This window comes from Galendromus occidentalis, unplaced genomic scaffold (genome assembly GCF_000255335.2).
Source record: "Galendromus occidentalis unplaced genomic scaffold, Mocc_1.1 scf7180000077434, whole genome shotgun sequence".
NCBI classification, from domain to species: domain Eukaryota; kingdom Metazoa; phylum Arthropoda; class Arachnida; order Mesostigmata; family Phytoseiidae; genus Galendromus; species Galendromus occidentalis.
This window is the reverse complement of record NW_003805422.1, coordinates 103,915-118,339: the sequence shown is the minus strand read 5'-3', so window position 1 is coordinate 118,339 and position 14,425 is coordinate 103,915. Positions and strand designations below refer to the sequence as shown.

The window sequence follows — 14,425 nt, the reverse complement described above, 5'->3', positions numbered from 1 at the left end:
CCACATGCACACGTTCAGCCGATTGAGAGGGTTCAAATGTGCAATCGGTGGTCGTCATTGACGGCTACATGATTTTGCCTCCGACACATGTAGACGTCGATGTAGGATGCATCCTGACCTATATCCGTGAGCTTTGAATCGAGATGTCCTCTTGAATTGAAACTATATCCATTAGTCTTCCTCGATATAGTCTTTCTTGCATGTTCCTCTTAGGAGTTCAAGGACTCGCAAATCCATCCCAACTGCCGTGTATTGTGAAGAGCTGCCGACACAGGCCACGGCGGACGATTTTATACGTGGCGTCGGCCTGGAGGATCGTAGTGAGCGTCAAAGTCTCGAGCTGTCGTCTTGTGGTAATCAGAACACTGCCGAACTCCTCCAACCGGACGCTGATCATCCGCTCCCCGTCTATGGTCCGCGTATAGCCTTCGAGGTCTTGGGAATTGATGGCTCTGTGGAGATCCTGCAATGTCTGCACGGGCGGTGGCCTACTTGACGCGGCCACCCGCCGCGCGGTGCGGAGGTGTCGCACAGGGACTACCTCGGCTGAACCTGATGAGAGTGCTAGTACGGTACCGATAGCCGATTATTTTTTCCCAGAATCGTCTACGCCACAAGAAGCCCTAATTGTTTACATTGATGAACGCATTTTTAGCGGGGAGAATTCTGAGTCCAGCGGGGCGTGCGACTCGACGAATCGGCGAGTAGGCCCGTCTTGGCCACTTATACGGATTCCAATGGCGGCTTAATTAAAATTTCCCACAGTAGAGCCCCGTTAATAAACGAGATAAATGAATAGAAAAAAAATTCCGAGTGTGCATGCAGTTTTGAATGGGTTCTCATGAGCTCTCCGATCTTAGTCGCTCAAGTTTCGGTCGTATTCTGTAAGAAGCTTTGTTTTGTCCAAGAGTGCACACCTATCCACTTCATCTCGCTATCTTGTGATGGGGTATCCATATCGCGTTGAGTCCGGGTCCGCATCATACAGTCTACTACTCGGTCCAAGAATCTTCTCTTACTTAGATCGATTCCGCCGTCACCCCAGAATAACTCGCCAAAGCAGGTAAAGTCACCAAGTCGCCAGCCCCGCTGAACTCAGAATTCTCCCCGCTAAAAATGCGTTCATCAATGTAAACACGTAGGGCTTGTGGCGTGCTCCCGGTTGGGAGGGGAGACTTGAGCCGTCCACCGGTTCCAGCTGTAGTTCCGTACAAGTGACTCTCTCTGTCACACATATTCGGCAGTCCTCGGAAAAACTCATGCTCAGAATCGTGTGACTCGGTTTTCCTTCCAGGACAGAATGTCAGAATGGTGTTTCGCCTATGCGACGTTGACAAGGAAAAGTGCTGAGTTCGTCAGAACTTCCCACCTGAAAAGTATCCCGAACTAAATTGAAGTCCTTGAATGCGTGACAGACGTGTCTCCATAATACACACGACTGAGACGAATTCCAAGATCGCCGTCCAGGTTGTTCGAGCCGCTACGACGAGACTTGCAGATTGCGAAATCCTTCGTCAATAACTCTTGGAGTTCTCAATTTCCTCAACCAGCTACGGCGTATCTTCGGACAAGAGTTGAACTGTGATGCGGAGAGTAAGGACATCCCCGAAGAGCGGAATGGATCCGAGTGTGGAACGAGTCAAAGTGCTCGTCTTAGGCGATTCGGGCGTCGGCAAATCAGCGGCGGTGAATTTGATTTGCACTGGTAAGCCAGCAAATCGAGCCCGGCCATCAACAATCGGTTGTAATGTGGAAGTAAAACTGCACGATTACAAGCCCGGCACGAACAGCCAGAGAACCTTCTTTGTGGAGCTATGGGAAATCGGAGGCAATGCGGGGCATGCTCAAGCCCGTCGAGTTTTCTACAAGTCCGTTCACGGTAAGCGCCTCGCTCTATCTTCAATCAACATCCCAAAAAGTCCTTCGCAATACTCCTTAGCTCCATAAACAAAAAATTATAAGAATAATAACAATTTACGAGGTGGGCCTCCCGACACTTTCGAGATATTGAATGAGGTACATCTTGTTCCAGGTGTAATACTCGTGTACGACTTGACGAATAGTAAAAGTCATGATAACCTCAAAATGTGGTTAGCCGACGCCTTCTCGCAACGCGAGCGAGCGCATTTCGACGCCGAGACTTTCGCTGATCTGCAAGTGAGTATCGGCTTTCTGAGAGTTACTGACGTTCCCGGAACTACGGACGGGGGACAGTCGATCGTTTGAGTTCGTGGAATATTTGGGATGACTTTCTTTCCAGGTCCCTGTTTTAGTTATCGGCACAAAAGCACTACAGAAAACGGAACGCAGGGGACTGACGATCGCTGACTTCTGCGGCGCGGAAGAGCTTCTCATCGATTCGTTCTCGGAAACGAGCCATGGCCTGGATCCGGGGTCATCGAACGCTGTCAAACTATCGTACTTCTTTGACAAAGTCATCGAGAAGAGATATTTTTCTGAGAGCATCCAGAGTTCTCCCCCGACGTGTGTAGGGGATAGGAGGAGACCAGCGACTTCTCCGCGCTACCTTCAGCACCTCGACTAGCATGAAGTTTCCGATTCAGAAGGACATGTCAGTGAGGCGCGGTAAAGGATGGGATGAATAAATAAATGAATATTTTTGTTGAGTGTATCGACTGGGAGGATTTTTTTTATTCGAAGGAGGCGTGGGAGGTCTCCGGAAGTTCTCCAGCCTATCAATCTGTGTTCTTCTGATACCCGCTTCTGACTCCACCGGAGATGCGGCTCAAGGCAGCGCCTTTAGCGAGACATTTGAGCAAAATGAAAAGTCAATCTTAGCGCTCGAAGTCCAAGTCCATCTTCACGCTGAAAGCACGACTGATGACACCATCAGATGAAATGTACTCAGGCTGTTCGGAGACCGTTGTCCAGGTATCTCTGAGTCATCGTCGCCCGGGGTGACTTTACTCTAGCGTTCGGTGATTTCCGATAATGCCGGTGCCCCATACGTCATGCTCCGCTGGTGCATATTCCGTCACCCTCTGAGTATCCCGCTGGCAGCCCAGCCAGCTGGTCCAAGAGACCCGAAAATCGAGATGCTCTTCAGGTCCGATTTTTTTCCGACTCTAGCTCTGACTTCCCAGCCGCGATATGTGCATATACCTCCGATTAATTCTCTTCCATCTGAGATGGGGCTGACGAGAGAAATTTCGGCGAGCGGAGCCGACTCGCTGAATTTACGCGCTGTCGAATCGACAGAAATGTCGCTCGGGCCATGAGCGAGCAGAGCCCGGACCCTCTCCTGTAGGTTCGTGATAGCGCAAAGAGGAGAGGACATTCGAGTGCTCAAGGCGCTCGTCGTCTATCGGCTCGGCCTCCCCCGAGCGAAGACCTCCACCCGGTTCGTTGGACTTTGACTCCACCTAGGATTATTGTTATGCTTCCTCCTGTGAGAATCTCATCCTCCGTGTTCCACCTCCGGCATCCTCGCCACTGACACCCCGTAGGACGTTCTTCGAAACCTGGCAGTCGGCCCGTCTGCCAGCCAGCACAATGAGAGACTCAGTTCTGTTGCTTCTCTGCATTGTTGCCGGGAGTTCTTACGCTGAAGAGTGAGTAAGGCTTCGGAGCTTCCGAAAGATCTCGGACGACAAAGTGAGAGGATCCCATTCGAGGGTTCGGTTTGAGGAGCTGAGGCGTGGGAAATCATTTCGCTCTTACGCAATGACATTGTTCGCAAGTGGTCAGAGGAAAGCTCGCGAGTAGAGCACCAGAGTAGGTTAAGGTCTGCGCTCGCGCGCCAGTCTAAATTTAACCCTCCAACACGGACCATGCGGCAGTGAATACCGCCCTGCGTTTACATACTTCGAGTGCGAAGAGCCATTTTTCCCACAGCTTCCGAGGCAGAATCCGAGCGGCTGTTAACGACTGCGACAGACTTCCTGATGAGGCGCGATTCAAATTCGGTTATATATAGAATTGGGAGCGAATACTCGGTTGGAGCAATCGGAGTCCTTGAGCTGGCCTAGGTTTCTGCTCTTGGATTTTTTCCGTCGAGCGGATGGAGAGACAAGATGGAGGAAATTTATATTCTCCATTCTATAAGCGACCATTATCAGATACCTGGAGATCGAGTCATCAGAAGTCGTTCCTCTTTCGTGGCTAATATTCGAAACGCCAAGTTGCCCCTCATCTCCGGGCTCAAGTTCAGAGGCCATTCGATCATTGTCGATACTCAAGCCTTGGAGTAAGCTCCCATTTAAGTGCGTAGCATCTGCCCCCTTCTTCTTTCTCGATACTAGATCGGGGTAGAATCGAGAGAGAGAGAGACTCAGGGAGCAAGCTCATGTCTCTCGAGATGATGTACTTTGACCTCCACGTAACTGCAATATTTTGATTACGTTTTGTGAAGAGTCGGTCCTCTCGATATCAGAGGAACCCCAACCTGATCCCTCAGGAGCGGTTATTAATAGTTGACCGACACCATGGCGCAACTGCCTGCAGGCGACCTCGGACACACTCCGATTCTAATTTTAGCGTAATTAAGACAGACTAATTTGCGACAGGGACAGAGGGGAAAGTTTGCGGGGAAGCTTGAGGGCTACACGAGATTTGCTCCGCGTACGCGCGTCTTTCTTCTTCCATCCGAATCCTTCGCGACCGATGATTTTGCCCTCCCTCTGATCAATAATCACCTAAACAGCTCAATTTTCGCCTACCTTCGAAGAGCTGGAACGTTGAAGGGAAGTTAGTTTTTTTCGACCCCGAAGCGACGTACCCACTGACTTTGAACCTGCTTTCAGCTTGACACGCAATGAGCTGTCTCACGCCGTAGTGACGTCCCTCATCGATCCCGAAAAATACGATGCGCGGATGAGAGCACCAAGCGGACCTGACTGCGATCAGAAAACATGCGACTATAAGCCTGTGCACGTCAAGGTGAATGCCTTTGTACGCAGGCTTCGCTTCGATCAGCCTCAGATGGTGAGTTCCTCCGGTGAGCCATGCGTGACGTCCTAACCGAGTCAGCTCGTTACGTGACGGCTCTAAATTATATCGGATCATCGGCGGTCAGAGCCCCTTTGTTGCCTACGCTCCCTTTGTACCGGTTCAAGAGTCCCCTTCGAAAATCCCCGTAGGAGTATATTAGATTCGGATAATAATCACCGTTGTAGCTCTCTGTGAGTTTTGGCTCTACTCCGGAGCAGAGGAATTATAATTTTCAACATTCGGCAGTATTGAGAGGATGCGATCGATACCGATGATTCGTACTCCAAAGGAGTACCCTTAGCTTCTAGATACTCAGCTCACACTCCGGATGGAATGGAATGATCCCCGCTTGTCATACGTCAACCAGTCGGACAACCTACCGTATGTTCTTCTGAGTAAGCCATCAGACATATGGCTACCGGATCTGTTCCTTTCTTCGGAAGTACGCACCGAACGTCACGATTTCCTTTTACCGAACGTTCTGATTCGACTCAGACCGAAAGGGGATGTTCTCTACAGCACAAGGTAGGGCGTTAGGAGCACGTGGGGCTTGCGAATAATTTCACTCTGAATCGTGTCGAGAGCACGGAGCAGCGAGGCCGACTCCCAGCGCGAACGAAACTCAAGCTGCATCGCTCCTACCTTCCGCATCGAATCTTTCAGGATAAGTTCCAAGTTGAATTGCCTCATTGATCTCGCGCAGTTCCCGTTCGATTCGCCGGTGTGTGAACTCATCGCTGCGAGCTGTGAGTTCTCAGAATTCGATTCTTCCTTCTTAGACCGTGACAATTATCCAGATTTCTGAGCTATTGGGGGACGGCCATATAATTTCTTGCTTCCAGACGCTCACACCACGGAAGACTTGGTCTTCTGGTGGAATGAGACTGATCCCGTGCAAATAAACATAAAACAGATTTCCAACGATATCTATTTGGACAAGGTGAGCTTCCGACGGATTTTCAGGCGCTTCGAGCCCTGCCTGATTGAAGAGATAGGGTTCAAGAGGAGAAATCGAACGATGAGCTCGGTTTATGACTCTTGTTGTTTATCTTCGACATCCGGCAGGTGACAACTAGGTCGTGTACATCGACAACCGCAACGGGAGAATACACTTGTATCAAGGCGCAGTTCTTCCTGAAAAGGAGCTTGGGCATATATGTCGTGAAAGTTTACGCACCCTGTGTGATATTGGTGTTGATAACCTACGCAGGATTCTTCGTCAGGGTGAATATCAGCCGATCCGATAGGCGACACTTCGTTTCAGAAACGGGAATGGTCCTCAGATTCTTTGGGGTCGATGACAATGATCCGACACTTCGGGTCTGTCCTCTCTGCGTCAAGGTCACTCGTTCGCCTGCTCCCCGTTCCCGAAGGCTCAGAGGCAACTCCTGCTCCCTACGAAGCGTTTCCCCTGAAAGATGCAGAGCTCTGCCTCGGAGCGTTTACGGATGTTCCTTAAATGGAAACCTCGTTAAAACCTCTTTCATTCATCTCCAGCATACGGTCACTGCTGTGCGGACGCTCTTGCATCTATTCCCGACGTTGTTGTTGGCGCACTACGCGTTTTCGTTCGATAAAGATTTATCCAACACCATGCTCCACCAATGGGTAATAGGCTGTCTGATCATAGCCGTCAGCTCATTATTCGAGTTCATCGTACTAGTCTATGTGCACGAGGTGCAGCGATGCGAGAAGGTGGGTTGTTTTGCCTTACTTCACTTGTCTCCGAAGCGGAATGATTGAGCGAGCTTCTTCACTGCCGCGATTTACTGTACCTGAATTAATTAATTGAGGTAAATGCATTCTGAAAACCAGAATAGCTTCAATCATGTTCAATCCCTTTCCAGCTGAACAGTCGTGCGGGCGGTTTAGCGGGGAGCTCCTTCAGAGAGGACGCTCGACAGACCATACGGCACTACCCTGTTAGCAACCTCGACATCCTTGCGCGCGTCGTGTTCTTCATTGTCATCATCATCTTCAATCTTGCGTATTTCATCTATTGATCGAAAACACAGCGACCCTATCAAACGAGATAGCCGACCGGATCTCGGAAGAGGAATCGAAGTCAACAACACTGCCGAAATGTTTTATCCAGGGGTCGGTCAGTCTCGGGTTCCGGCTTCTATGAGAGAGATGCCGAAACCACAGAACGTGTTACACTCGTATCATTAGTACAAAACTCATTGTCTCACTTCGATGTAAAGCGAGTCGAAAACAAGCCAATCATATCCCGTAGGTATTCGAGATCTCGAAATAAGAAAGGCGCTGAAACGGTGTGAGTCTTATTCATGAGCTGTCCTTTCTCACCGGGAACCGCGAAGGTTCCGATCTCGACTGTTGGAAAAGAAATCGCAGTTCATTGCTTACTGCATCTTGTCAATATCTTACTGCCCCAAACATCCGCCCATCCGGCATTGGTGGATCTAATCCTCGTCAGGACAGAGCTGCTCCCGACCGACGGGTAAGCCCTCGATGAAGAGAACGAAGAATCTTTCTTCCCGTGGAAAGATGATTCTCGATGCTTCGCCTGCTGAACGAGTCAGAGCTTGCGTCTGTCTCAGAGATGGTGTTCTATTCATTCAGCGAGGGGAGCCCGGACGGAGCGCTCTGTTCTCGGAGAATCTTCTCGAGACTTCTCAATGCTTCCCGTGTGAGGAATACACACATGTTTGACCGGCATGAGCGCGCAGACGCTTGCCGGTGCTCCATGATGTCTCACATCTGTCAGGGCCCAGAGTCTAAGCGAATGGAGAACTCACAGAATACGAAGGAAACTACGCTTTATTACAGATCAAATCAAGTCACACATTCCAGTTCCAGGTACAAATCCCTTGTGGAGGCGAATACGCTGCATGATATATCCAAACTACTGTACACACTGTTCGACTAAAAATAATTGAGATCAAAGCACCGACACGACAGGTTCATGATTCAATTTTCTTGCTGTCTCCGCCGCTCCTGTCGATATTCAGTTTGACTTGACTTTCGCCGGCTTTGTTATCCTTGAGCGGAGCTTCGATCCTGAGTACGCCTTCATGCGTATCAACCATGGCCTCCATTTTTTCGAAATCGACTTGATCGAGCTTCAGCTTCTCATGGAACTCGCTGACCGACGTGAAATTCTCTCTTTTCGATTCGAAGCGGAAGGAGACGCTCAAACAATCATCCTTGAGAGATATCTGGAATTTCGGAAGGGAACGATTAGGTCTTTGAACACAGGGATCTTACTTGGAAAAAATATCTCTCATGAAACGATAGCCTATCGGGATCAGAAAGATCGGCAACTTACTTTCACGTCTTCTGGCTTCACACCTTCGGGCAACCCCATTTGTGCAATCAGTTTTCCGTCGTTCTCATGTAGGTGTAGTCTGGATTCGAATTCGCCAAGCAGGTCTCGACGTCTGAAGCTCGGCCGACTGAGAATCATGGGCTGCCTGAAGAAATCGTCCATCATTCGATCCAAGGCCCGGAATTCCGCCGGCAAACTCATGTGCCGGGATCGCACGGGAAGACGGCGCGTGAGAGCGGGTCGGAGGCGGCAAAGTTGACGAGCAAACATCGTGGCACTCAATAGTAAGCGGTTCACGAGAAATGCACAAAGTGCGGCGCGTCGTCAGTAGTTTGATAGTTGTCGAGGAAGCTCTTAGTCCTGAGGTGGTTGATGTAGAAAGTGCGCGAGCTGGCCTGTTATATACCGTCAGGAGCGCCACCTAGTGAGCGCCAGACGTTTCATGCGTGTTCGCGAGAAATCGAGAAAACGCCGGAACGCTTCTCTAGGCTCGGAGAGTTTCGCGATGATCCAAGGGATTCATTTCATGCGCAGGTCCTCATCTAGAAAGCTCAAGCAGCAGCCGAACCTCGCGAGCGAGCTTCATTCCAGGTTCGCAGTGTCGGCATCGAGCGGTCGGATAAGCCGCCGACTGAGCAGGGGTGGAGGGAGTCAGGACGACTTGGAGAATAGTCATGTCCGGGACTTTTTCGAGTATGGAGAGAAGTCGGAAAATAGATATCGAATCTTACGACATCCGCGCGACTTTATTAGTTTCTCTTTATATTCCGAACGCCTCCACCTGATGCATACTACAAGCCTACAAGTAATCGCCACCCATCTTACAACCTCAAGGATGTGTGTTGTGTGAAGTTATCAAGCTCGAGTCTCAGATGCAAATCGGTATCTTGGAATGCCGAGCCTGTCGAGCGCTCACTGCGTTCCCGCGCTCGCTTTGACGGAGCATGTGCTTCTAACTTAGCTTCCTAGCTCAAATCTTTAATTCGTTTCGGACATCCTCCACCACGCTCACGTCAGAAATTCTCCCAAGGAGGGGCTAATCGAGATGAAGCATCTCCTGAAATCCACTCGAAGGAGCCTTACTGCTTAAGCGGCTGTAGGTATTTCCGTTGAGAGCTCCATCGAGCTTTCCGCCACGAATTCGCTCAGCGAGGGATCCCATCCCTGTAAGCGATCGAATTCGTATGTCCCGGCCATGGTACTACCGGATTCCCCCGTTATGACGCCGATGCGGGAAACTCCAACTCTCCGGAATCACGAATGCCCTCGTGCTCGCGGCGCTGCGGGATTTTCTTCCTTCCTCACGAAAATGATAGCGAGCCCTCCGAGTACTCGACGGACTCACTGATGTTGACTGACTGAGTAAAGAAAAGGGGTGAACGAGCCTCGTCAAGAATCCTCAGTCTTTCCGCGTCGAAGTCTTCCCGAGGAACTCGACCAGCCGGCCGAAGCTTTCTGATTTTTCTCGATCTCTCGGGAACCCACCTGATTCGTGCGGCGCTCGCTAGATGGCGCTCTCCGGAGTAGAGATTGGCTCGAGGCCACGATGATCAAGTATTGCTTCAGATTTGTGAACTTCACAAAGAAACATTCGAAAGTTCTCTAGAAGCACTTGTAGTCCTGGTGCATTGTCCTTCCTATAGAGAAAACTTCAATGTTCGCTCGTCAGCTCGCTCAGCCGTCTCCGACCGGCGCTTGCGCGGTGTCTTCCCGCGCGGAGCCGGACCCTCAGTCTACCGGCCGGATCCCGGGTTCTCGACCGTATGTGGACGGACTTGTGGAGGACAACCAAAGATCCCTAGTCGGCTAACCTTCCGGAGTCGAGACTCGCTTGGCGACTTCGGGTCGAGGATCAATCGACACAAGATTGATTGAAAACTCATCGCTCGAATGGGATGACCGGAAGGTGTCAAGCCAGAAGGCGTGAAATTGAGCTGCCCACCATGGAGGGGGAATTGATATAGAGGGATGGAACGCTTCGATCGCTCAACCATTCGAAGCTGATGGAGTTTCACCCCTTCTTTTCCGAACTAACAAGCAACTCTGGGAGACGATTCTTCGAACATCTTCTCCCGCTTCGAATCGAAAAGCGAGAACTTAAGCTTCGTCAGCGAGTCCCGTGTAAGGCTGACGCTGGATCAAGTCGATTCCCATGGGATGAAAGCGATCGTAGATACCCATTGAGGTGTTCTCCGGGTCGGAGCCCCGCTCCGGGAGAACCCGTCGAGGGGAAGACGAATCGAGTTAGATATTGGCAGAAAGAGCAGCGATTGTGAAAATATTGAATCCTGAGCCTGAGTCGACCGAGTCGGCGTATCGATCTCAGCCCAATTAGTCTGTGCAGCAGTTGAAGCTTTGCACACTTTGCTCGCTCGTAATTATGTATTCAGATCGTAGCAGACCTCTCGTGACTGCGGGACGAATTAAGGTGATTTGCTTCGAATGAATTCGTACTGAAACGACGCCTGAAAGACGAGAATAACTCCTGCGATATGAAATCATCCAGAAACATGTTGCCCACGGCCGCCATTTGTACACACGGGGCTCGTCGAAAAACATCTCATTTTCGGATGTCAGGTCAGGGATAATCGAAGAGTCATTGATGTCCCACGTAAACAGTGACTTTTATTGGGAGTATTGAAATTGATAGAATTATACAAACTTGAGCGAAGTCTCTAGAATAGAAGATGTTGGTTGGTCGTTTGCATGAGGCCCAGTAGTGACTGCGCCATCTTTTTGCTCGCGGCGAAGTTGAGTCGATCCAGGACAGGTTTCTTCACTTCGGCCGGACGTTCCTTGAGCACGCGCTGAGGAGAGCAGAAAGCATTCGGTTTTGAGTCTCGTCATGGTCTCAACTTATCGCCATTGTCACCCGGAAAATTCAGCTGCTAGCGCATAGTGTACCTGGAGGCACGACATGAGTCTCTGGAGATGAGCCACGTTCTTGACCCTAGTCTCGTCGCGTTCAAGAAGCTCGACGGCGTCTCTCAACAACTGGCTGAGGAAAAACCCTGGCGACCACTGCGAGTCCACGAGAAAGAGAAGGAGGTCGCAAGCCTGTTGCGGGTCCGATTCTCGAACTCTGTGGAACTCACTGTACTTCGCGAGAAAACTCAAACGCTCGCTGACGAGCATCTCCTGACCGAGGGATTTGAGTTGGTCTTCGCTCCTTATGCGACCAGTTTCCAAGAACTCGGCCAGAATCAATTCCGACACCCTCGAAACGAGAGGTGAATTCCGAGATCGAATCGCCCAAGTCAACGCAGTATCTGAAACCGCACCGAACAGAAACCTCAGATCGTCGTCTCTCATAACCCAGTCTCGGATGTATGAATCATACTTGTACCGCCAATGTTCCGACCGCGAGCAACGATCTAGATATCGCGGGCATCCTCACCAAGTTTCCCCTCCTTTATCCATTTCATGCTCTGCATACGATATATCGACGCTGCTGCCTCGGGCAATCCTAGCTTCTCCGCGATGGCGACTACTTTCAATGCCTGAAAGATGATATTGTTCGGAGTTGGTATTTCGACCAATAAGATAAAGTATCAAATCTCTCGCTAAGGGTCCCTGTACAAAGCTGACTTTTTGTTGCGTCGGGCAGTAAAGGCTGATGAGGGCTTCGGTCAGGATGGCTTTGTTCTGTTTACAGCATTGACAGTTGCTTAGGTAGAGGAGAGCAGTCTCCCACAAAGAGCGTTGAGACAAGAGCAACAGGGCGTAGTCCTTCAGAAACTGTTCATGCAGTGCTTCCCTGGAATTTCCCCGAACCGTAAGTGCGACCCATGGGCACAACAGGACGGAGGTATCTGAATTGACGAGACGTCCGGTCTCGGATCGTGAATTCGCCCTCAGATGTCCGAAAGGTCGACGGAATCACTTACACGTTGACGATGTTGTAGGTCTGCAGATCGGCGCTGTTGACGAGGAGGTCCAGCAAGTGAGCTCCGGTCCACCAGAAGTCATCGAGATCCGCCAGCTGTCTTAAAAAGCTTTGCAAGTCCAATTTGAACAGAGCTAGCACCAATTGACTCAAGGGATCCGAGCTTATGAAGCCGCTCGAGCTCAGAGTCTGTGGAGAAGCAAGATTCTCAGGCTCGATGATATAGCGACCCCAGAATAGTAGATGGATCCGGCAGCACATTCTGCGGAAACTCACCTGATCGGCGAGTTTAGCCAAATCGGAAACCCCGACTAAGGGCTGAGCATAGGCAGCTTTGGCAATGGCGAAGTGGAACCAGGAATCGAAAATATGCTTCTTCCTCTCGAATTCCGCTGCGTTCCCGGTCAATAGCAGACATGCCGAGTGGAAAGGTGTGTCCAAGCCGAAGCGAGCCTCCGCAGCAACTTGTTTCACGGTGTCCTGAAGCGTTGAGCCTCTGATGTCAGAGAGTCGCGGACCAGGAGAAGTCTTCGATTTCAATGGATAAAACGCTGAGTGAACTTTTCGGAATTGAACGAACCTGCCACACTTTCCATTGTTCAAGGAACTGCAAAGGTATTTGAGCGCTGTCACCCATTACGGGAATGCTCTCGAGGATTTTCGCCATCAAGGTGAAATCTTCTCTCGGCCAGTGAGGATGCCGCCGGAGTATGATGCAGGCATCTTCGATTTGTCCTAGAAAAATAAAAGCGGTCGTTTCCCAGAGTCGTGACGTGTAGAAATCGAGGATGAAGAGGAATTTCCGAAAAAGGAACTCCTCTCGAACCTCTTCTCTCTGCCGGGAGCTCACGCCGCTCAGCCGGGATACAGTTAACTCCGGTTCCACTTTACGTCGAATTGGCCAACACTGTCATACCGCTTCTTTCGATTTGCTGCCGTTCCAACTTTTGGAGAGAATTTGTACACCATGGAACTCCCGTCCCCGATTCTCACCATGACTGATCAAGATGAAAAAAGTGTCCCAAAACTTTTCCTCGTCTTGGGCAAGCGTATCCGTCAAGTCCGATAGTCTTTCTGCAGTCGACGACGTCAAGAGGGCGGTCCATTGTTGGAGTTGCTGGTCGGAAAACAGGAGCTCAGTTGAAATGGAGAGATCAAAACTGTAGTATAATTATGCACCGATGCCTGTACGGAGAGCCCACCTGGATGAGAACTCCCGAAGGCTGCGGCTCGATGACGAGAATCTCGCAGAGATGCCAAACACTCTCGACCAATCGGAAGACAGGAAGTTGTGAATTCGATTCATTCAGCTGAGCCATGGCTGAACGGTACAATTTCGATACTTTGGGGATGAGTCGACGTCTGTGGTCCGGCAAGAGATTCTATTAGAGTCTTATTCATCGACTACGAGTACTGACGGAATCCGTTTCGTCCCAACTGAGTCACCTGTCTTGCTTCTCCTGCAGAGATGCTTTGAAAGCTCTGAAGACACCTGCGGTGTGCGCGATGAAACATCTGAGAGGTACATCGATTCGGTCACCCACGAGATTGACATGATTCGCCGATGCTCCAGCTGCGACCCCGAGAGCCAGTGACGATGTGATTGAGAAAGGTGGCGCCTTGAGATTGGTTGACATCGCGCTCATGTGTTTTTGTGGATGGAACCGCAACTACGGAAAGGCGCAATAATGGTTTTTAGATATGTCGAGCCTCCGGTACCCGTTCAGCGCCCAGCTAATTCGAAATGCCGAACCAGGAACTGATCTAAATAACCAAGGTCCACGACTCTTTGATTCAGCGCGATTTCGCACTTCGCTTCTATATAGAATTCGAAAAGTCCACCGGTTTGCCGGCACGGCGTGATCCAAGAAAGAATTTTGAGCAGGACGCTCACCTTCGTGGGTCTCCCAGATCGGGAATTCCTCTGGCCTCCTCACCTATTCAGGTGGCAAGAACAACGATACACGGACTCGGACTTTAGCCGCAACGAAAGCGATTTGGGCGAACTCTCGCCGTCTCATGCGAGACTAGCACTCCGGCCGGTGCTGAAAATGGCGCTAAGATTTTTTGAATTCTGGCGGGCTTTTCTTCCGGACCTTTTCCGTGACATGAATCTCGGCGCACAGATTTGTCCTGTCCGAATCCCCGACTCAGCATCAAGAGTGGAGAGTCAAGGAAATAATGGAGGTCGCCACATGAGAATCATTCTTGGCTCGAGCTTATCATTGGTTTCCAGTCACCCGTGTCCCATGTTTCGAAAGCCGTGGAGGGTTGCGATATACGGCGGCGTCGCGGCTGCT

General features: G+C 50.5%; 4 protein-coding genes across 4 annotated transcripts; 2 read left to right on the top strand and 2 right to left on the bottom strand.

Moving 5' to 3' along the window:
* The first annotated feature begins 1,133 nt into the window (after window positions 1-1,133).
* LOC100901162 (rab-like protein 3) lies at window positions 1,134-2,628 on the top strand. Its single transcript, XM_018639357.1, has 3 exons — window positions 1,134-1,879; window positions 2,033-2,157; window positions 2,261-2,628. Exons 1-3 carry the CDS (start codon window positions 1,585-1,587, stop codon window positions 2,543-2,545), a joined length of 705 nt encoding a protein of 234 aa, XP_018494873.1. The 5' UTR covers window positions 1,134-1,584; the 3' UTR covers window positions 2,546-2,628.
* Window positions 2,629-4,445: 1,817 nt separating this feature from the next.
* LOC100901024 (glutamate-gated chloride channel) lies at window positions 4,446-7,014 on the top strand. Its single transcript, XM_003742879.3, has 8 exons — window positions 4,446-4,498; window positions 4,764-4,944; window positions 5,252-5,475; window positions 5,614-5,696; window positions 5,793-5,890; window positions 6,016-6,174; window positions 6,448-6,645; window positions 6,798-7,014. The coding sequence occupies exons 1-8, from the start codon at window positions 4,446-4,448 to the stop codon at window positions 6,951-6,953; spliced, it is 1,152 nt and encodes a 383-aa protein (XP_003742927.1). The 3' UTR covers window positions 6,954-7,014.
* An 860-nt stretch (window positions 7,015-7,874) lies between these two features.
* On the bottom strand, window positions 7,875-8,609 carry LOC100900878 (uncharacterized). The gene is made up of 2 exons (XM_003742878.2): window positions 8,240-8,609; window positions 7,875-8,129 (listed from the first exon to the last, which is right to left on the bottom strand). Exons 1-2 carry the CDS (start codon window positions 8,507-8,509, stop codon window positions 7,875-7,877), a joined length of 525 nt encoding a protein of 174 aa, XP_003742926.1. The 5' UTR covers window positions 8,510-8,609.
* A 2,263-nt stretch (window positions 8,610-10,872) lies between these two features.
* On the bottom strand, window positions 10,873-14,146 carry Nup75 (nuclear pore complex protein Nup75). Its single transcript, XM_003742877.3, has 11 exons — window positions 14,020-14,146; window positions 13,572-13,795; window positions 13,328-13,487; window positions 13,119-13,242; window positions 12,706-12,860; window positions 12,402-12,605; window positions 12,127-12,314; window positions 11,828-11,996; window positions 11,637-11,739; window positions 11,144-11,508; window positions 10,873-11,046 (listed from the first exon to the last, which is right to left on the bottom strand). The coding sequence occupies exons 2-11, from the start codon at window positions 13,769-13,771 to the stop codon at window positions 10,915-10,917; spliced, it is 1,800 nt and encodes a 599-aa protein (XP_003742925.1). The 5' UTR covers window positions 13,772-13,795; window positions 14,020-14,146; the 3' UTR covers window positions 10,873-10,914.
* Between the last annotated feature and the right edge of the window lie 279 nt (window positions 14,147-14,425).